Source organism: Martes martes (genome assembly GCF_963455335.1).
Source record: "Martes martes genome assembly, chromosome: 8".
Lineage (NCBI taxonomy): Eukaryota > Metazoa > Chordata > Mammalia > Carnivora > Mustelidae > Martes > Martes martes.
In genome coordinates this window covers 137,636,111-137,658,929 of record NC_137895.1, presented here as the reverse complement: position 1 = coordinate 137,658,929, position 22,819 = coordinate 137,636,111, and the positions used below count along the sequence as shown (strand labels likewise).

General features: G+C 51.1%; 1 protein-coding gene across 2 annotated transcripts in view; it reads right to left on the bottom strand.

Moving 5' to 3' along the window:
* Positions 1-5,348, bottom strand: part of GDI2 (GDP dissociation inhibitor 2) — a 29,715-nt gene extending 24,367 nt beyond the window's left edge. Inside the window, exons 1-2 of one of the 2 annotated variants that reach the window (XM_080810536.1) lie at positions 5,332-5,348; positions 4,926-5,127 (exon numbers count right to left, since the gene is read on the bottom strand). In XM_080810536.1, the coding sequence (XP_080666662.1) occupies positions 4,926-4,970 (45 nt within the window). In that variant the 5' untranslated portion in view covers positions 4,971-5,127; positions 5,332-5,348. Of the gene's footprint in view, positions 1-4,925; positions 5,179-5,331 lie in introns of those variants that run through there. The other variant, XM_080810535.1, reaches the window with a different exon arrangement.
* Positions 5,349-22,819: the final 17,471 nt, after the last annotated feature.

Here is a 22,819-nt window from a genome sequence, read left to right as displayed (position 1 = left end):
TGCATATCTTCTATATATAACTTTCCATGCCTCCCTGCAAATAAGCATGATCCACTCACTGGACCACGGCTCTAAAGCAAGTAACAAAGATGGAGGCCGAAAGTGAAAGGCTCAGTAATTTAAAGATTCACTGAAGTCCAAAGAACTGCTAACAAAACCACCTTTAGAGGCACCATTTGGAACAAATGATGAGAAAAGCTAGTTAAATCTGCAGGTTCATGGATTCTCCTAAGCCCATCTATAAAAGATTGCCTTTCCATTGCCAAAAGAATAAAATACATAGTAGCACAGTGTAATACTTTACATTTTGCTTTAAAGCATGGGATGAACTAATTCACTGATAAAATCTGTCAATCATATCTGGGCATCGGGTACACATTAATGATCCTTAAATTTTAATATCTTACAAAATGAACTCAAAATTAAAATCCAGTACTGCTAACTATCTGATGAATAAAGAATAACAAGCAAAGCACATTAAAGCCAGAAAAATACTCTAAATGAATTTCCTTTTTTTGCACTAGAAAACCCTGTCCACCCATCATCTATATCAAAAATACTGATAACTTTTACCAGAAAATCTATGTATCAGTGAATATTAACCAACATATTAGTTTTAAATCTAACGGATGAGAGTACTCCACATTTAATTCAAACTCACCCACAAATGACCTGAGCAAGAGAGAACACAAACTCATACCCAGAATAACTGATAAAACCATCTTCAGAATCCAACTTCTTTATGATAATGGCATCTGCCACTCACCTGGCATTTCATGTTCTCCTACATAAAAAGAGGTAACCAGATCAAATAGTTTAAAGGTCAGTGGCAGCCAAGTCCTAGTAAGGATAGACATGTGGGAGTGAGGGAAGGGCCCTATCAGTGGTGGGAAGGTCACTTCCCTTCAGCACCCTGCACGTATCACCAGAGTTGCAATAATCAGCGTAACTTACTTGGAAAGCACCTAAATACATTAAGGCAAAATACCTCTAATGTCCCGAAGGGGCACGCACAGTGTTCCTATATGTGTGTGAACTGTGATCAACCTACACAGTACTTCCCAAGTCAGTGGTACGAGAGACGACCCTGGTCTTAGAGATTCCTTAGAGAGCAGGAATTGAAGAGAACAGAGACAGAGTACAATGTTCTGATAGAGCTTCCAAGTGACCAAACTCAGCACCCACCGGAACTCTAAATCCAACTGAATTTCAAACTTACAAGGAAAAACAAAATATAAATGACAACAAAAAAACCAAAACAGGAAATAAATGCCCACAAAAACGTGATAAAGAAAACAAGGTACCTGAACACTAATACTAAAGAAAAATGACTTTTGAAAGCAACTTACCTAGAACTATGGGGAAAATGCATTAACTAGAACATTTTTAAATCAGTTAATCTCAGTTTCATATGTCAGCAACAACACAGTAAAAATAATTGTTTTCAGCAGAATGTTCCTTTAAGTTTCTGTCCCTTGAATGCACGTGATTAAATGCTGTCTAAAGATTTTTCTTGAAATTGGCTCTAATTCTATCTTTCCTGCTCAAAATCCTTTCCCACTGCCTGAAAGATAGTTAAAATTTCTTAGCCTAATACATTCAATATTCTTAGTGAAAGCCCTCTCTCCAACACAATTTCCCAATCTGCCTCTTCATACCTTCTGTTCAAGGCAAAAACTCCCTATTCTATACATCCTGTTCTCAATACCAATCCACCCTGCTCACTCTGCCTAGAAAATCGTGCCTCCTGCTCAAAGCTTACCAATATTTTTAAAAGCCAGCTTACATTTCTTCTTTGTGAAGGTTTCCCTGCTTGCCCTGTCTGAATTCTCACACGGACAGCCCTACTACCGCACCTAGTACCTCCTCGCGGTAACTCTCACGAGTGCCATCCTCCATGCAGAATGTAATGCCCATAACTGATCACAACAGTCACAGTTTAAATAACTGAAACTGGGTAAGTCAGTACTCCAAAAAGAGCCTTTAATCAGGTATAAGGGGAAGGAAGATAGAGGGGATTGCTAATTTTCATGGATGTGAGCCAAAACATTTAGTTAGTGGTTTTTCAAACCAAGTATCTTACTACTACTTCCAGATGCTAAAATGTGTCTGATTTTACTTCTATCCTATGGGGCCAGTATACCTGAAATGGATTTAAAATACAGACTGCCTACAAGACATTTATACCTTCCAAAAATAAGACATTTGTACATACTGGCCCTATGATCACTACTGTGGTGGATAGAAAGTCCTTCATCTACAAAACTCTAACATAGCAATGGCCAGGATTTTCAAAGAGCAAATCTGAGAGGCAATTTAAGATTTTTAAATCAGATATAAAAACCTCTTTTAAATCACAAAGTTTTAATAAAGAAAAAGGGTAAAATTTTATGTCTGGGATATAAAATAATTTCCAAACATCTAATACTGGGAATACCAGTTAACTCTCACTAAAGTACATGTTTCTATTTGTAATTCCGGACCAGAATTACTATGTAGAACAAAGCAACACAAATACCTGGGAGCCACAAATAAGCTGTGGAACTAGTTACCCTTTTTTTTACACTATTTTTAAGAAGACTGAAGAATTTATTGCCAATCCCAAAGTCAATTAGAAGCAGCGTATTAGGTGGTCAGATGTTGTCTGTTCACGTTGAAATCAAAGAAAAGTAAAATCACCAGCCTAACAGCAAGAGGAGGAGGAGAAAATGAGGCGCAGACGGAAGAACTAACTCTCAAAGGCCGCAGGCTGAGAGTATTTAATAAGGAGCGACGGCTTACCAGGTGTCTCAGAGGTTTCATTATGTTACAGCGTCAACACAATAACTACTCCGCATGACATGAGTCTTACTAATCAAGCAAATTATGTTACTTAGTTTGTTAAAGAAGTTGTGATGTCAATAGGAAAGGGTTTTTTTGTTTTGTTTTGTTTTTTTTTTTTTCAGAAACTGGTGGTTCTTTAAAGTGATAATCCTCAATTCCTTAGAAAATTCAATTATATGGAATATTCCATTTCTCCTGGATAGAGAATGATTTTGCTCCAAGTTACATGTTTTATGTCTTATTTATTAAAATTACAATTAACATTTGTGGATCACCACCACCTTCATTTTAGAAAAACAACTAATACAGAACAGTGCCCACTTTAGGCAACAGAGTAACTCTGACACTACACTTCTTTAAAAGTTACAAGTTAACAGCACTAAAAGTACCTGACACACAGCCATCGCCTAATAGTTTGCACCCATAACTGGTAGAGTGTGCCTGTTTTTAGGTTCTTGACTCTCTGGCACTAGGTATTTGTAAGTCAAACATTAAGAAAATGAAGTAGTATATTCACTTGAAATAGTCAATTCTGATTTGAGAGTTTTTAACTTTGCTGATCTTACTTAACGGTAAGCAGTCTGCATCACGAGAAACGATGATACACATTCAGCACTACCCAATCCTCCTGCCATAACTACTCCTATCCATGATGGGAAGAATGTGAATGCTCTGCATGGGCAGAATTCTCAAAGAACACCTTTATGAGAAGGCTCATAGGGATTAAAGTTATTACAGCTGCAAAGTGAGAGCAGAAACTGGTCTGATTTCCAGTTATGTACCTACTGCTCATCAAAAAGGTCACAATTAACCCAAATAAATACTTAAATAAAGTGCATTATCGTCACTTGGTTGTTACAGACCAAGAGCACGCTTATCTTCGACACAAAGCAATGCTTCTGTACCAGCCATGAGAAACCTGCAGGACAGATCTGCCCTCCTTTGTCCACGTCCAACTGACCTAAGCAAGAGCAAATCTGAAAGACCAGCAATAACCATAGAAAACACAGAACTGACTCTTACAACACCCTGGCAGCAACCGGGCCCATTTCAACAGGCGCAACCCTGCACAGACCACTAAGCTCAGAACCCCAATCAGACACCCTAAAAATACTGAGGGAAACCAGCCCCGCAGCTGGTAGGCCTGTTCATTTAGGCATCCAACCGTTTGCCAACTCACCACCTAAAAAGAAATTCGACCAAATCCCTCGCATTCAAAATGACTAGTTTTCTAGGTAAGTGACCTCTGCTGCTCGGTACTACTTCCTAGCCAGGCACAGGTCGGCTTCGGACGGGTCCGTAGGAGGGAACCCGGCCTCCAGCAACCCATCAGCGGTCCACTGCTCAGGGGAAAGCCACCAGGAGAGACGACGGACGCAGGGAACAGAAGATGGCAATGGTCAGCAGAGAAGGCCTCGGACAGACAGGCTCTGGGAACACTCATTTCCAAGTCTCTACAGATGCTCAGGAAATGGGATGAGAGTGTTCCAAGGCATGTGCAATGCTCCTCCTCTGAAGTTGGGGGGGGGGCGGTTAAAAAGCTCATTTTCTCTAAGTTCACTGAACTGCAGCAGTTACAAGACGGTGATTCCCCAATGACTTGTCACAAAATCTCGCGCCCGGCTCCGGTAGGCCGAGACCCACGAGCCGCGACTCGAGCCGAAGTAGGAAACGCAGCTGCGAGCGCTCCCGCCCTCCCCCACCCCGCCTGGTGCTTTTCCGTTTCCAACCGGGAGAGGCCGTCAACCCGCAGCGGCGGCGGCGGGGCCCCCACACGCCCAGCGGGCTGCTGCCCTCGCTCCCCACCCACTTCTGCTTCCCCGTCGCCCGGCATCAGGCCACCCCCCGGACCGGGCTCGCCGGCTCCGGGTCTGTCCTTGCACGTCCGGGGCCGAGCCGGGGCCCCCAGCCCCCGCCCGCGCGGCCGGCCCCGCTCCGCCGCAGGTCTCCGGCGCCCCGGGTCGCGCCCCCCGCCGGTCGCGGTGCGCCCCCCCCCCACGACGACACCCGCCCGCGCGCACGGGGACGCCGGCCGGCACGGAGCGGCCCCGCGCGGCGGCCCAGGCCTCCCGCGGCGCGCGCTGCGGGGGGAGGGGACTCACCGTCAGGCCGGTGCCCAGCACGATCACGTCGTACTCCTCATTCATGGCGGGGGACGGCGAGGACCGAGGCCCAGGGAGAGCACAAGCGCGGGGACTCGCGGGGCCAGCGGCGATACGGCCGCCCTGGAGCCGCGGGGGAAGCGCTCAGGCCGGTGTCGGGGCCCGACTGGAACGGGGAGCCAGGGCTGGAGCTGGAACGGAGCTGGAGAGGAGGGAGGCCGGCCGCCACCTCAGACGGGAAGAGAAGAGCGGGGCGGGGAGGGGAGGGAAGACGGGGAGGGCAGGGAAAGGCGGGCGGCGACCCGGGCCTCCGCAGCCGGGGCGGGGCTTAGAGACGGCGCTCGGAGGGCCGTCTATCACAGCCTTCCCGCTCGCTCATTGGCTGCGCTCCCGTCGCCCGACCAACCTGCGTCCTCTCCCGCCTCTCGCGAGAGGAGGGCGGGCCGTCCCTCGGGCGGTTCCGGTTCCCCGCCCGGCTCGCTGCCACCGTGGTTGGGGGCGGAGGAGGCGGCCGGGCGCGTGCCCCTGAGGACGGTCTTTGGGGTGGAAGCGCGCTGGTGGCCGGAGGACGGCGGTCCGCCTCGTTCCTCCCGCCCTGGTGTGGGACCGAGGCGCGCCCGGGGCCCCGGGACTTCCCGCCGCCCTTGGACTTTGAGCCCGTGGCGGCCACGTGCGCCCGAGCCGGCGGCGCGGGGTCCGCTGGGGACGCGGGCGGCCGTCTCGGGCCCCGCACTCCGCGCCTCGCAGCCGCGGGGCTCGTCTCGTGGCTCGGCTCCGGCTGCGGCCCGGGCGCAGTGCGGGCCGGGGCCGGTGTGCCCGCGCGGCCGCGCCTGCCCCTGTCGTTGGCGGCTGGCTTTGTGTTTCCTCCCGTCCGGCCTCCTTTTTCCGAACGCAGGAAGCCCCCGCCGCTCGCGAGGCCGTCCGGAGGTCGCAGGCTTTATCGTATTTCCCGCCCTGGGTCGTGCTGGCCGCCTTCCCCCCTGTGCGGCCCGAATGAATTTAATGAGAAGAAGGGGGGGGGGGCTTACAAAAAACGAACCCTTAGCCCAAATGAAGGGGAAGGCTGGATCTGATCTGGACGCAGGTCTGCGCCTGCTGAGAGCCGCAGCTCGGCAGCTCTAGAGACCGTCGCTGGCCGCAGGAGTGCGGTTAGCCCCGCAGGTGGAAGAAACAGTGTGCGCCCTCCGTCTCCCCTGCTCCTGCCCGCTCCCCCCACCCCCGCCCCACCCCGCAACCTTTTTAGGATTCCTGCTGGAATCTCCATTTGGGTAAAGAGCTGGATGTCAGGAGAGGCTTGTGTTCTCAACCAAAGCGAGGGGACCCTGTAGAGGCGGTCTGGGCCAGTGGTCCCCGCAAAGTCTTGGGCAGCGGGGTCTGCAGCCTGTAAGGTGCGCCGCGCTCGGACCGGAGTTGGTGTTTCCTTCTAGAGTTACTCTGAAACACAGCTAGAGAAGAGCTATTCGAAGTGAATCTCCGCAGCCAGAACTTCCTTCATGTTTAAATCATTCAGATTCCGGAAACAATGTAACAGTGTTGTATAATGTTTCTTCACCCCAGAAAGAGTTTAAGAAGGTGTGTTCTATCGGACCCTGGACCTGGGGGTGGCGGTGGGGGTTACATTTACATCTCTTAACTGGGTTTGTATACATCAGTGACCAAATGAATTTCTGGGCAGACAAAAATCAAGTGCCAAGTTGTCTACTGAACCCATTACGTACCGGTGGGTGTGACTGCTTTTTCTGTTGGCTGAACATGATGTTTTAAGAAGGTCTGTCTCCAAGAACGTTCACATACATATACACGCACAAACCTGTAAACAACAGAAACTTACCTCTCACAGTTCTGCAGGCTACAAAGTACAAGATCAAGTTGTGTCTGGTGAGGGCCTGCTTCCTGGTTCAAGTTGTCTTCACTACAGCCTCAAGTAGTTGAAGGGGAAAGGGATCTCTAGGGCTACTTTTACAATGTTACCTATATTTTTGAACTGACTTGAAATATTGACCCTTTTTTTTTTTAAACTAACAATAATGAGCCTAGCTGACTCAGTCAGTAGAACATGTGACTCTTGATCTAGGGCTTATAAGTTTGAGCCCCACCTTTGTCACTGAGAATACTTAAAAAAAAATACACCACACACACACACACACTCCAGGTGCCTGGCTGGCTCGGTAGAACATTTGACTCTTGATCTCAGGGTCATGAGTTTAAGCCCCACATTAGGTGTGGAGCCTACTTAAAAAATAATAATAAAATTTTTTTAAAAATTTGAATTAAATTAAAAACTGTAAATAACAATAAAGAGCCTTTTTCATGTATTGCCATCAACCTCTGAATGTTTTTTTTCAACCTCTGAATGTTGAGGCTTTTAAGCATATCTACTGAGTTGTTACCATGTTTAAAGTGAAGGGTACTTTATCAATACTCAGAGGGAGTTAATGAGAAGCTTCAAGGCGTTGGATAAGGGATCTGAGTTGAAGGCTAATGAGGCTCCTCAATCTGATCCCTTACAGTGAAATTTAGTTTTGTTGGCCTTCCAAGTCCCGTGGCCCTGTGGAAGGACCAAAAAAACGAAACAACCAACTGGTTTAATCCAAAATTCTATACCTGCTCTAGGAGCCTCATCATCTATTCAAGTTGCCGAGGAACATAGCAGACAACACAAATACTGTTTATGGTAAAGTGGCTTGAAAGCCACTCGGTTCTGTGTGGTAGAGGCCTCAGTTCCGAACAGAGTGAAACCTCAGGGGAAGTGGGTGATCGGTGGAAAGGATGGAAAATACCATCCCTCTGAAAGATAGTTCAAGTTGTCGTACAAAGCAAGAGGCCAGTGTGAGTGTTATGTATACACAGGTGCTTGGGAATCGCTGCCGATCTGTTTGCACCGAGCCCGCACCCACACCTTATGGAGGGAGACCCTGAGTCCAAGGAAAAGAAAATCAGAATGAATCCCAGTCCTGGCCGTTCTTCTGTCCGGAGCCACTGCAATAGTTTCTTACCCGGTTTCAACCCTTCTGTCTCGGCTGGCCGTTATCTTCCTAAAATGTGAATCACATCATGTTCATGCTTCTGCCTATCTTTTGCATTTAGAATAAAATTCAAACCCCTTACTATGGCCTAAAGGTATTGCTGACCCTAACCTTTGTGTCTCTTTCTGACTTCATCTTGTATACTTCTGGCTCACTGCACCCCAAACACACTAGTCTTTCAGTTCCGAGAATCTGGCCAAGCTTTTAACCACCCAAGGGCCTCTGCACCCTGGTGGGTCCCATAGCTACTAACCCTCACTTCCCCTCCTACACCTCTTCTCACAGCTGGCTCTTTCCACTTCCCTAAGTTTCCATGTGAAAATCTTCCCTTGGGGCGCTTGGGTGGCTCTGTCCGTTAAGTGTCTTCCCTCAGCTCAGGTCATGATCCCAGGGTCCTGGGATCGAGCCCAGCATCATGCTCCCCGCTCAGTGGGGAGCCTGTTTCTCCCTCTCCCTCTGCCCCTGCCCTTGCTCATGCGCTCGCTCTCTTGCTCACTCTGTCTCTCAAATAAATAAAATCTTAGAGAGAAAGAAAAAGAAAAGAAAGCCTTCCCTGACCACCTTATCTAAAGTAGGTTCCCCTCAACTTTCATTCTCTGATCACCCCCTGCTCATTTCTTTCACTGATTTTTTATCAAATTGGCAGGTACATTCTTGTTTTTTGCCTGCCTGCCAACCAGAATGTAAAGTCCGTGAGGGCAGGGACAGTATCTGTCTTGTGCAGAATTATGGCTCTAGAACAATGCCGAAAGCCTGGCGTGTGATGAGTAAATATTTGATGAATGAATAAGAGACCTGGAAGTTGATCCCTAGATCAACAAGGACGACATGTGATGAAACAGGTACCAGTTCCCCTTGATACTTTTGAGAAGGCAGCTTTTCTTACTGCAGAAGATACTAAGATATTTATTTTAGAGGGTCTTAAAGATAGGGATCTATCAAATATAAATCTCTTCAACATCTGGAAATCTAATGCTGAAGAGAAAACATATTAAAATATCTAGGAAAAAAGTAATTAAATCCCCAAAATAAATATTTCCTAGTTTATGAGAGATTCATTTACCCACCCACCCAACACCCTTTCCCCCACCCCCTGCCCAGCCCCACAAAGTGCTCGTCCGCTCACAGTCTCCATCTGAGTAGAGACTGGCTCCACCCTGGGTCCAAACCAGAATTCTAGGTAACATCCTTGATTCTGTCTTCTTTCTCTCCTTCCACATCTATTCCTATCTTCCTTTGCTGTGTAACCAACCACCCCAGAATGTAGTGACTTAACCATGTATTATTATCTCTAACGGTTCTGTGGGTTGAATGGGCTCTGATGTGTGGGAATTGCTTGGGTCTACAATGCAGTTGTAGTCAACGGTTGGGTGGCAGGACCGAAGACCAGAGTAGACTGGACATCCAACATGGCACACCCCATGGCTGACAGCTGATGCTGGCTGTCAGCTGGGAGCTAGGCTGGGGCTGTCAACAAGAGCAGCTACGTGGGTGTATCCTCTCCACTTGGCTTGTGCTTCCCGAAATATGGTAGATGTGTTCCAAGAGCGTAAGTTCCAAGAAACAAGAAATGAAAGCTGCTGAGCTCTTAAGGCCTGGGCCCACAGACTGGCACAGGGTCTCTTCTATCGTATTCTACTTGTCAGAGCAGTTACAGAGCACACCTAGATTCAAAAGGAGGAGCCATAAAGCCCACCTATCAGTGCAAAGACTTGCCAATGAACGCGTAGTCATCTTGCGTTTGCCACAATACCCCATTACATTCTGGCCGTCCCACCTCATAAAAATCCTGCCAATCCCTCCAGAATCTCCAACCTCACTACGTCTACACTAGAATAGACCACCGTCAAGTTCTCTCCTAGATGAGTGCAAAAGCTTTCTTAATTGGCCTTCGGCCTTCAAACTTGTTCTCTGTATTCTAGTCCAAGTGATCTTCATCAAAATCAAAAGTAACCGGGGCACCTGGGTGGCTCGGTGGGTTGGGGCCTCTGCCTTCGGCTCGGGTCGTGATCCCAGGGTCCTGGGATCGAGCCCCAAGTCGGGCTCTCTGCTCAACAGGGAGCCTGCTTCCTCCTCTCTCTCTGCCTGCCTCTCTGCCTACTTGTGATCTTGTCTGTCAAATGGATAAATAATCTTTAAAAAAATTAAAAAAAAAAATCAAAAGTAACCAAGCTAAGCACATCTTTAAAATCTCTCCTAGGCCTCCACTGCTCTTAGGATCAAGTCCAAACACAGATTATTTCCTAAGATGAGCTTCAGTGATCTGGCCTCAATGACCCAGTCGATATAACCCTCACCGCAGCCCTCCTCCACGCCTCGGCAGTTTCCCATTCCTCGCCGCATTAGTCCGTGTCCAGCCAGAAGAATGCAAGCCACTGTAGGTATTTTAAGTAGAGGCACTATAATATAGGAAATTGGTTTCAAAGCTTGAAAGGCCTGGAGAGGCAAAACAGAGAAGGTTCCCCAGAGGTTAGGAACTGCCCGAAACTCTGGAGCGAGAGGAAAAATGGTGCCGCCTGGCCTTCCTGATCCCTGTCGGGCTGGCCCAGAGCCGTGACTGCCTCTGTGGCCGCTGGAGCCCAGGAGTCCCCTTCCTGGCTGCTCCTGATACGACCAACAGCAGGGGACTGTGGCTTCTCCTGCCTCCTGTCTTCCCCTAGCACTTTCCATTGGCAGAACTCACCAGAAGCCAGTTGGCAGAGGGCTCTGGGAGGGGTGGTTTGCTGACTCAGCCCCTGCAATCCAGAGGAAAGCAGGGATGGAGCTGAGGACGGACAGACAGATGAGGAGCAGCGCTGCTCCGAACATTTTCTGTTCCACGGACCTGCCATGCTCTTTTCCTTCTAGACATCCTTTCCCTCAGCCTGGAGCATTCTTCCCCTATCCTTCTATGGACCCTGCTTTCTTCTGCTTGTAAGAATTCTCAGTGCAGATGTCACTTCTCCCACAAATCTATCCTTACTTCCCCCTCTGGATTAAATTCCTCTCTTCTGGGTTAGCGTGTACTCTCTGCGGCCCTACTCTCAGCACATGGCTCCTGGGTTGTAACTGGGCACTTAGTGTTTGCTAGTCCTATGGAGTTGTGTTCCTCTCAAGGGTAGAACTCTACATTTTCATCCTTTTTTCTTTACCACCTAGGTCATACGAGGCACTCAATAAATATTTAATGCAGGGCTCATAACCTGAGGGATAATTATGATGGCCTCTAAATCGTCTGTGAACCCTCAGATTTGAATGGAAAACACAGTGCACATGTGTATTTTTCCAGAGAGAGGACTCACCATGAGATTCTCAAAGGGCTCTGCAACTCCTAAATGATCAAGAAATTCTATGTATGGATGAGGAATGAATTCAATATTCCTAAGAGTTGGGTAAAGAAAAGTATAACTTCCGGGAAGAAACCGAGTATCAAAGACCATTTCAGTGGCTTACCCTACATTACAACTTTTATTGAATTTCTGTATATAGAGAAATGAAATCAGTGGCAAGACTGATGATGTACCTACAAATACAAAATAATATGCAAAATAGAAGCCATTTGCAAGTGCAGTTAGTAACAGATCTATGGAGTGCTTTTAATATAATGACGAGTTAGTAGAATTGGGTGGGGTTTCAGATGTGGTGGCCAAGCAGATGAGTCAGGTGTCCCAATTTCCAAAAAACGTCATAAGCGTAGGGCAAGCATGTTCCGGATCCCTTCCCTTTTCAGAAAGCTTTTTGGCTTACTCTAACCTCTAACTGTCGAGAAGTGATGGGAAAAGAGTGTGGCTGTCAAGGAAAAGCAGTGCAATTGACTGAATTGATGATTTGTTCGTTCCATCCTAGACTAGAACGATCTCTAAGCTGCCCAAGCCTTCACGTTTCTTAGGTCACTTGAAAATCATTGACCGGAATGTTTCTTGTATTAGTTTAAGTTACTTTTCTTTCAAGTAACCAAACCCATGTCGGGCTATCTCAAGTATAAAGGGGGATTTATGAGAAGGATAAAGGGGGCATAAGTGCAGTCAGGTTTCTGGAAGGAACTGGAGTTGGGAATTGGAAAAATGTCTCTTAGCCCAGCTCCTCTCTGTATGGCTTCTTTTTTGTTTTCTCTCTACAACCTGACACTGCTTTCCTTAGACGTGGAGGGTAGGTGACGGCTGGCAGCCCAGCTCAACTGAGTTACGCCCCGTCTGTCCAGACGCTCTCGATAGGGTTCCTCCGCCTCACACCGACACTTCAGGCCAGAGCACTCCTCGGTGGGGGGCCAGTCCCGGGCACTGTGGGGTGTGTAGCAGCGCCCGGACTTCTTCCCACGAGATGCCAATACCCACCCTCTCCTGGCCCCAGCTGTGACCATCGAAATGTCTCCAGACATCACCAGCATCCCAGTGGCAAGGCAGGGGCTGAAAAAATCACCTGGGGTGAGACCCCCTGGGCTGGACTCCCCAGGTTTCCATAACCAACATCAGATTTCCAGGCAGAGAGTCGGGTTGGGCGAGCTTGGGGTTCTTGTGTCCAACTTGATCAAATTAACTCAAGCGGGGGGCATAGAGTGCGTGGTGGAAATATGGCTACCAGGAGTCCATATCCACAGGGGCGGTGGCTGGGTCCCGGACAAGAGGCATGAACAGATCCTCTGGTAGGTGTCCGTGACATTTCCTTCACCCTAGAAGTGAGGCGCTCTAGCCTGACTCTACGGACTCTATTCATGGGTGGTTTGGGGGGACACTTTCTCAGGGAGAGGTTTGTGGTATCTACATACCTTTAAATTTTTAACTCCAGATCTCCCACTATAAGGCTTTTGAAATAAAAATACCTGGCTTGTTTCATTTATCTCTTAAGCAATTATTTACTGTGTCTCCCCTGTGCCAGGAACTGGGCTAGGCTGTGGTGAGCTAAGTAGATTGGGTCCTGTTTGCACATTTTACCTCCAGAGTGACTTAATGGTTGTGATAGCTAACCCACTTTGGGTTCGCCCTTTTTCATGTCAAAGCCTTTTTACCTTTGATATCTAATCACTATTTTTTTAAAGATTTTATTTATTTATTTAACAGAGAGAGAGAGAGAGAGAGAGATCACAAGCAGGCAGAGAGGCAGGCAGAAAGAGGGGGAAGCAGGCTCCCCGCCGAGCAGAGAGCCCAATACGGGGCTCAATCCCAGGACCCTGGGATCATGACCTGAGCCGAAGGCAGAGGCCCAACTCACTGAGCCACCCCGGCGCCCCTTTTAATTTATTTTTAGAGAGAGATGGGGGGAAGGGCAGAAGGACTGAATCTTTAAGCAGACCCCCTGCTGAACCGGAGCCCCACATGGGGCTCGATCCCATTACCTTGGGATGGTGACCTGAGCTAAAACCAAGAGTCAGACACCTAACTGACTGAGCCACCCAGGCGCCCCTATCTAATTATTATTTTTCATTTTAAAGTTTTTAAATCAGTTGTCTTCTTGATTTCAGTGTGGGGTTATCTGCCTGTCAGAACTCTTAGTGTTGCTGTTCATGACCCCCATGCCCATATGTTACTAGAACAGTCGGTTTTGACCACTGAAACTCAGTTGCCCACGGCCCTCAAAAAAAAAAAAAAAAAAAAAAAAGAATTCCAAGGTTAGTCTTGACTCCTGCCAGAAATAAATAACAAAGTATTAGGAAGAACATCTTGTCTTTTCTCAGATAACAGAAAAATAAGTTCTTATATTAGCTGGCAAATAAGAATTCACTGTGCAGTGAAGATTATATAAAAGAACGCTGTCAGGTTAAAAATTAACTAGGTTTGCAGCTTTTCCTCTCTGTCCAGTTCCCAACACCGCCTGCTGCTCTTGAAGTTTCTGGGTGGTCTGTCAAAATCTCCCTGCAGATTCTCTCCAAGGAAAGAGTCCCAGGATCATGTAAGTTTGGGAAATTTTCCCCCTTATGTCCTCCTTTGGGAGAGTCACAGTGGAGACGGGAAGGTCTCTGAGACGTTTCCACTGCCGCAGTCATTATGGAGAGAAATCTGCCAAATCCTACGTCCCAGCTCTCTATTCCTGGGGACGCACGGAAAAGACATTTCCTGGGATATAAAAAGCAGCGCTAAAATGTTCATCAAATTCTAATACAGGGGAGCCAAGAGTGGGAGGTAAGCTCCAGCAGCGATCAGAAGGATTCAGCCTCAAGGTAGCGAGGGGGAGGAGGCTGAAGCTAGTAGAGACAAGAGGAGATTTCGAACACATCCACTAGTATAAACTTTTACGATGTCACACGCTGTTCGAGCACACTCTTGTGAGTGCCAGAGTGCGAGGCTAGCAGCCACGGCATTCGTCAGAGAGTAGGGGCTTGGGGACGACAATGTAAGACGGAACTTGAGACAGCACGGTGCAGACTGAGCACCGGCCTGCACCATGGTTCCCGCCCCAGGGTCTGCTGAAATGGCACAAAAGGAAGAAAAGGGGTCTGAAGCTTCGCCTTCAGAGAGAGCGGAAAGGGAGTTGGCTGCTGGAAGACAGCAGATGGTCAAGTCCATGACCTAACAGCCCAGAGAAAGCTGAGCCGTCACAGAGGCAAGGCGTTGAGAAGCAAACTCACTCCAGCTAGAAGGTTCCAGAAAAGACCACAGGAGTTAAGGGGGCAGGTGCCTCAGAGCCCAGGTGGGGAAGTGCGGTCAGAACCAGTCAAAGGTGCCTACAAGGAGCGGTGGGTTCCTGGATCCCGTGTCCCCAGCAAAGGCGGGGGGTTGACTGTGGACAGAGGAGTCAGAAGAGCCCGGGCAGAAAAAGCACGCCATGCCCAAGCAGACGGGCTTCCGCTGTGGGATTTGGACAGTGTGGGAAGCAGGGGGCATAGGGAAATCTCTGTACCTTCACTTGATTTTGCTGTGAATCTAAAATTGTTCTTAAAAACAAAGTATGTCTTAGGGGCGCCTGGGTGGCTCAGCGGGTTGAGCGTGCGACTCTTGGTTTCAGCTCAGGTCATGGTCTCGGGGTCGTGAGATCGAGCCCCGCATTGGGCTCTGCACACAGCAGAGTCAGCTAGATTCCCTCTCTCGCCCTCCACCCCTCCCCCCTCATGCTCTGTCTCTAAATAAAAAAACAGATTAAAAGATTTTAAAAATCTTTTTAAAAAAAATGAAAAATAGGGTAAATTTAAAGAAAAACAACCAAAAGGGGGCTCCTGGCTGGCTCCGTCAGTACAGCATGTGACCTTTGATTTCAGGGTCGTGAGTTCGAGCCCCATGTTGGGCATAGTAATTTCTAAAAACAAACAAACAAACAAACAAAAAAGCAGCTAAAAGTTTTAAAGAAATGTTCTGGGATAGACTCTCATTCTAAGAAAATAATAGAGAGCATTTTCACTTTGAGAAAATAAAAGGACACCCCATGGCACTTAGGAGGTCAGAACCCTGGGACGCAGGGAGTCTCCCTTGTCTGCACTGGGCGCTGCTGTTCCTGGCGCCTGACGTGGGCATCGGGCAGGCTCAACTCCTCGGGCTCTCTAAGGCCACAGGCGCACACCCGGCTACTCAGGGGAGCGTCTGGAAACAACGGGACCCCTCCTCTTCTGTGGAAATGGAAGCAACCTGTCTGCATCAGTCCTCAGAGCGAGGCTGGAGCCAATCTGTTCTTGCCACCCTCTGTGTTCAGGGGAACGTATGCTCATGTTCCCGTTTGGATTTTCCTTTGTCAGAAGGTGGTGGGTCTCCTGACCCTCTTGTAGAGAGAGTCACTGGTTCACCTCCCCCCATCTTCACATCCTTTAGAGCTGCCGGATTCTAGAATGGACTGGAAAAAACTTTAGAGGCCGTCATCTCCCCATTTTATGGATTTTACGGATGGGGGACTCTCTGGCTGAGAAACTTTACACAGCTTGTACCGTTAACCGTCATCTCTCAGGGAATTAAATTTCTCTTCCGGTGGAATCCAGCCAAAATAGTGTGTTTTTCTTAAGCCTTGCTTTATGCTGTGAAGATTTAAATGTAGACCCAGAGGGGCTCCTAGGAGGCTCAGTTGGTGAAGCCTCTGCCTTCACTGAGGTCATGATCCCAGGGTCCCGGGATCGAGCCCCAAGACGGGCTCCCTGCTCAGTGGGGAGCCTGCTTCTCCCTCTCCCTCTGCCCCTCCTGCTGCTTGTGCTCTCTCTCTTTTTCAAATAAAGAAATAAAATCTTAAAAAAGATTTAAACCCAGAGAATTTCTTCCAGTTCCAGCCCTCTGCCTTCAGAGCCACAAATCACACGCAGAGCTGACAGCGAGCCTGGCCCACCCCAGGGTGCTTCCCCCAGGAGCCGCCTGGTCCGCAGGGTGAGAACTGGACAGTACTCCTCCTTTTCCTAGGACTCTCTCTTCCTCCCCAGCTCTGAAGCAGCAGCCCCCGGGCAGGAGCAGATGGTGAGGGCCTCAGGACCGGCCTCCTGGCCACCTGCTTTGCTCTGGATTCTGAAACCTCCTCTGGTCTCTCCCGTCAGCTCTTTCCCACGCCCCCTCTTCTCCCTCTCCTCAGTTTCTCTGACCTACCTTCTCCCTCTCTTAGATCTTTCTTCTCACGTGGCACCTTTGACACTTTGCCAAACCAGGGCCGGGGAAGGTGGCGTGACACAGTCGTTTCCACCCCGGTGCACGGGAGCTGCCCGCCTTCCCCCATCCCGCCCTCCCAGGCGCTCTCAGTGGGGGGCTTCTCGGGGCCCAGTTACCTTCCCAGGGCTTTGGCTCAGTCCAGGGCCAGGAACATGGCCACGGTGCAGAGAGACAGTGCCCTGGGATGCGGGTCCGGGGAGACGTCTGCCTCCGAAGTTCCTTCCAGGGAACAGCCTGAAGATCGGCCTCTTGGTCCAGCAGGTTTCTCTGCATATTGGGGTCACCTGGCACTGGCTCCTCCATGGGAAGGACCCGAGTGTGCAGGGGGCCCTCCCTCCCGTCACGTGATCCACGAAGCTCACCTTGATTGACTGTGGCTTCGCTTGGTTGGCGGACAGAGACGCTGTGATGGAGACTCATTACCTCCGAGCCCCACATTTCTATGCTGTCAGCAAACAGGCAACTGCACATTTCACCCTTAAAAAACCAACATAAAAAAAGAGCCAATATCATCTATCTTTATTACTTAACGTCCCACTTTAAAATGACACACGTAGCTGAAACAAAGTAGTCAGGCGATATTTAAGGGTACAACGTGGAAAATACATGAGCTCCACAAGCGGACCTCCAGTTTCACTGTTAAATTTCTTTTTTTTTTTTTAAGATTTTTTTTTTAAGACTTTTTATTTATTTATTTATTTGACAGACAGAGATCACAAGTAGGCAGAGAGGCAGGCAGAGGGAGAGGAGGAAGCAGGCTCCCCGCCAAGCAGAGAGCCCGATGCGGGACTCGATCCCAGGACCCTGGGATCATGACCTGAGCCGAAAGCAGAGGCTTTAACCCACTGAGCCACCCAGGTTCCCTCACTGTTAAATTTCTTACCGTCTTTCCAGAAATAGTCTGCGCACATGTGTGCACATGCACACGCACATTTGGTAGCAGACGGCAATGCACTGTTTTTGCTCCTTCCTCTTTGCACTTAACAACATGTTCTAGGGGCGTCTGGGTGGCTCAGTTGGTTGAGTGTCACAGGTGGGTCAGGATCTCGGGGTCCGGGGATCGAGTCCTGCCTCGGGCTCCTTGCTCGGTGGGAAGCCTGCTTCTCCCTCTCCCTGCCTCCTGCTCATGCTGTTTCTCCCTCTCTCTCTCAAATAAAAAAATTAGAAATAAACAAAACAATAGATTCTACGGATTGTTTCATTTCTGTACATATAAATCTGCATCTCTTTATAACAGTTTCAAGACATCCTGTAATTCAGCCTCGTTACTATTATTCTTTAGGTCATATTACAATATTAGAAAACTTTATGAAGACAGAAAGTGGAAAACAGTTTGGGGACACTCATGTAAGCACCAAATAAAGAATAAGCAGTACCTCTTTGGCCAAGCACTGCATTCGCGGCAGGACACGGGATTTCCCCCCAAGGAACATGCAAGGGGTTAAATGGCGCCCCCGCAAAAGCCCCATGTCCCCGGAACCTGTGAACGTGACCTTATTTGCAAAAAGGTCTTTGTAGGTATAATTACGGATTTTGAGATGCGATCGTCCTGATTTAGGGTGGAGGGTCCTTATGGGAGAAAAGCTGAGGGAGAAGCCACGTGACCAGGAAGGCAGAGACAGGAGGGTCTCGGCCCCAAGCCCGCGAATGCGGGAGCCCCCCGGAAGCTGGAAGGGGCAGGAGGAGGGGCCGCTCCTCCCCTAGAGCCTTTGGAAGCAGCGCGGTGCCCCTGACACCTTGATTTCAGACTCTGGCCTCCAAACCGCGAGCGAGAGAACACGTGTCTAGTTTGGGGTCGTTTGTTAAGGCAGCCCCAGGAAACCGATTCACGGCGCTGACCTAGATGTCCCGAACCCTACTCGCTCTGGGTCTTGGTTTTCTTCGTGTCTAAAAAGGACAAGGTTGGGCCACAGGGTCTAAAGTTCTCCTGTGGGGCGAACAGTCTGTGACTGCGCTCGGGGCTCTGCACGAGAGCCCCCTCGTTCAAGGCCAGGCTGCGATCATGTCAGCTCAGGCTGCCTCTGCCCCTTCCCACAACTCGGCGTTTTTCTCCTTGCTTGTGGGGGTGCTTCCTGTCCTTGTGAGCACCTGATGCTCTTCTGTGAAGGCTGGAGTGACTCCTCTCACCAGAAGGAACAACCTTCCCCCCATAGGGTCAGGACTCTTTTGTAACCAAAATGGGATTCGAAGCCGTTTAGGGAAAAGGGGACATACATGGATGTTCTGAGGCATCACCTGGTTCCCGTTCACGGATGAATAAATCACCACCCAGAATGCTAGGAGTGTCCCTGGCGGCCCTCCGGGGGACTAGCCGGCTGGAGGGCACCTTGCCCAGGGCCACGCCCTTCCCAGGCCCACATCCAGGGAGGGGTTCTCCGGGGGGACGGAGACCTGCCCTCCTGCCCCCTGACTCAGAACCTGCCCTAGCGGTCCAGCACCCCGGGGAGATTCCCAAGTCCGTCCTCGTGGCCGCGTGGTGGTGTGGCTTCTCCTTCGCCCCACACGGCTTCCCTCCCCAGCCTTCCACAGCTGTTGCCACCCGGAGACTCCCTAAGGAGCCCCTGCCTGCCGCGCCCCATGGCCATGCCAGCAGGGGCGCGGAACTTACGGGCTTGTGTAACCGAACCATTCACGGAGCAACAGCCCAGAGACCCGGCAACGTACCGGATCGGGGGCTCCACCGAGACCTGCTCCACGCTGGCCTCCTAGTGGCCTCGCGCAGAGAGAAACCAGGCTGCATCGTGTCTCTGCCCGCCGAGGACAGATGTAGGAAGGGGCTCTGACTGGCTGGTGTGGGTCAAGCCCCCGGCTCCAGACCAAGGAGGAAGCTGCATTTGGAAAACACCGGCAGAGCCGCCTACACCATGTGTGGGGGGCGGGCGAAGAGCATAGCAGTAGGGCAGGAGGGGCAGGGAGGGCCGCTGGGCAGGGGCACCGATGAGTGCTGGCTCTGGGGGACCCTCGCTTGCTACCAGCTGACCCCTCCCCGTCGCCCGCCCAGGACGCAGTAAATCGGCGATGGAGCGCTGGGACCCGGGGCCCGTGAGCCCTCTCGCTGCCTGCTGGTGTTGACCTTTTGTTCTTCACTGAGATGAATTCCCTGCAGGCCCAGGCTGGGTGTGATGTGCGTCCGGCGGTGAGCTGGCCGAATTTGCTGATCGCCAGCCAGATACACTCTCCAACCATTCTGGCCGTTCAGAACAGAGCTAACCCACCAGGACAGCAGGCCTTGAGGTTACTCTGAAAAACGTTAACATTAAGGGAACAAAACAAATTAAGAAGCCCTGAGCCCTAACAGAGTAGGTAGAGATGCCCAGCTCTCTCTCATGCCGTTCCCACATCCCACAACAGCGGGATCAGAAGTCCAAAGCTCTGCTGAGGGTAGATCCCTCACGGCCTCTGCGCGCCCCCGGCCCCACCCCTGCACACAACTCCCCTCCCCTTCCTCGGCCTCTGATCCTCTGAGAACTGCTTGCACCTGATGGATCCGGTCCTGGCCCAGGCGGTCAGTCGGCTTCCCCCTCTGGCCAGTTTGAAGTCATGACCCAAAGGTGTTGCAAGTCTTTTAGGTGCTGCTCAGCGGGGAGCCGCGTGGGGCCAGGTGAGCAATGAGCTGCCTTTAACCACCGAAGTGCAGAAGTGCAGAGGCCGGGACGTGTGGCTGCAGAGACAGGGAGGGACCATGAAGTCACTTCCTGGGTTTTTGTGCTGAAGCCATCAGATAAAAGGAAAAGGGCTCGGTCGGTGAAAGGTCTGCCTTCAGCTCAGATCATGATCCCAGGGTCCTGGGATTAAGCCCCACGTCAGGCTCCCTGCTCAGCAGTGAGTCTGCTTCTCCCTCTCCCTCTGCTGCTCCACCTGCTTGTGCTCTCTGCCCCACCTCAAATAAATAAAATCTTAAAAAATAAAAAAAAAATGAAAAGTGTCCAAAAGGACCCTGCCCCATCCACTAGCTGGCTATCCCTCTCATTCTTCTTTCACTTAGCCTGGACGTGGACTGGTAGCACCCAGGCCAGGCGAGGGCCCTCCCAGAGCCGTCACCTTCTGATGGCGATCAGCCCTTCCAGCAAACAGAGGCAACAGGCTTCAGCTGGGCATGCACTCTCCACGTAGACTGAAGCCGGGGGGACACGCCCTCCTTGCAGGGACAGTCCTCCGTGAAGACGGAAACAGTGTAAGAAGCAGTGGGCTCGTGATCTGAAGTGGGGGGGGGGGGGTGGCTGGGCTCTGCTCTGAGGTCCTTCACACCTGAGGATGTTTGCTCTGGAGCCTCCCTCTCACCTGCCCCCAGGCCTGCACCCGGGCGCTGAGCGAGCATGGTGGGAGGTGGCGGGATGGATGAACAGCCCCTCCACGGAGGAAGACCGGCCATGACAGCAGGGACCTCCGCCAGGTAGAGGGAGGGCGACCACAGGAGACCCCCAGGAAGGGGAGTCAGCTCAGGGATCGTGCAGTAGCTCAGAGGACAATGATCATTGCTCCCCGGAGGCAGTGCGGAGAAACGGGCGCACTGCGGGACAGGAAACTGGTGGATTGCGGGAGAACCAAATGTGAGAAGGAAGCAGATTCTGTGTGTCAGGGTTCTCCAACAGACCCAACAGGATACACAGAGATCCAGAGAGGAGAGATTTATTATGGGAAGGTGCTCGCGCAGTTACGGTGGCCGAGAAGCCCCACGATCCGCTGGCGGCCGGCTGGCGGCCCAGCAGAGACCGTGGTGTCCCCCGGCCTGAGTCTGAGTCCCAAGAACCAGGAGCCCCGGTGTCTGAGGGCAGGAGGACAGGGATGTCCCAGCCCAGGCACAGAGCAGACTCACCCTTCCTCTGCATTTTTGTTCTTTTCAGGCCCTCAACGGACTAGATGATGCCCTGGGGAGGGCCACGGAGTCCAATGCTCATCTCTTCCAGAAACCTCTGCCCACGCCCCAGGGACAATGTTTCATCACTTACCTGGGGGCCCCTAAGCCTAGATCCCAGAGAAGAGCTGGGCTTCAGATCCCGTTACCGAGCGCGACAGCCTTATGGACAGACAGGGCCGCCGGAGGTTGGGCTGCCGTGGGAGCCAGCGATGTGTTGAAGTCATGTGGTCGGTTAGCGGGGACATCATCGGTTCCAGAAATCCGGAGTGGCTGTTGCGTGAGGACGGCAGGTGGTGGACACAGCGGTTGCAGGCCCGACCCCTGGAGTCTAGGGTAGCAGAAAGGTGGACACAGAACCAGCAAGGAAAGCCAAGACGGGGACTCTTGAGGAAGAGAATGTTTGGGGTCACACAACTTAAAAGTCTAAACGTGGGCTTTCAGCATGGCTGATCTAGAGGCTAAGAGAATGTCACTGGTGTGTGTGTGTGGCGGGGGCAGGGGGGGAGTCTGTCCTCTCCAGACACTGAACAGGCTTCGTGGCCACCACCCTCCATGACCGGGCTAGCCACTCCCGTGGAAAGAGCTTCTTCTGTGGTTTCCTGGCTCTCTGGTCCCAGGCCCATCATTACACCCATCCGGTGGCCAGGGGTGAGGCCTGGCCTGTGACCGCCCTTGGGTGGGCCGCAGCCCCAGTGGAAGCACGTGGAGTCCACTCCCCAGGGAAGGGGGCTGCCTCTGTTGGCTGCGGAGAGGGAAGGGCTGCTGGCCAGGGAAAACCTGTGCCCACCACGGCTCTTCCCTGAGTGCCCTACGTCGGGCGCTTGCCCACCGCAGCCGGGAGCCCAGAGCGCCAAGGCTCTGGTGCACACGAGAGAGAATCGAGTGACTGATAGGGATGAGTCATGGTTTTCTCCTGGGACCACCTAACGACGGGCTCATTCCACACACGGTTTAGCCCACGCCGGTCACTCCTGTGGGCCGGGCCCCGTTCCAGGCTCGGGGACTTGAGGTGCTTTGGTTTTGTTTTTGAAGGCACAGGGGCTGCTCTTAAGGAACCCCTGACCGGGGACAGGAGGCGGACAGGTGCGGAACAGCAGTGTGTTAAGAGCAATGATAGAAGCCCTTGGACTCGGGGCGCCTGGCCAGCTCAGTCGGTACGGCGGGGGACTCTTGATCTCAGGGTTGTGAGTTCAAGCCCCACACTGGGTGCAGGGATTACTTAAGACGTAAAAATAAACAGCTCGAGGGCTCCTTCTAGAGTTACCCGGAATACCCTCTGGCCCAGCAAGTCCACTCCCGGCCACGTCGCCCGCACCGCGAGCGGGGCCTCTACCAGACATCGGCGCGCCACTGTTGCTGGCGGCGTTACTCACGGTGGCCAGAGGGGAAACCGCCCCGATGTCCCTCAGGAGGTGAATGGATAAACAAAGCCTGGTCTGCACGTCCAGCGAGACACTCAGCTGGAAAAGGAAAGGACTGGTTCGT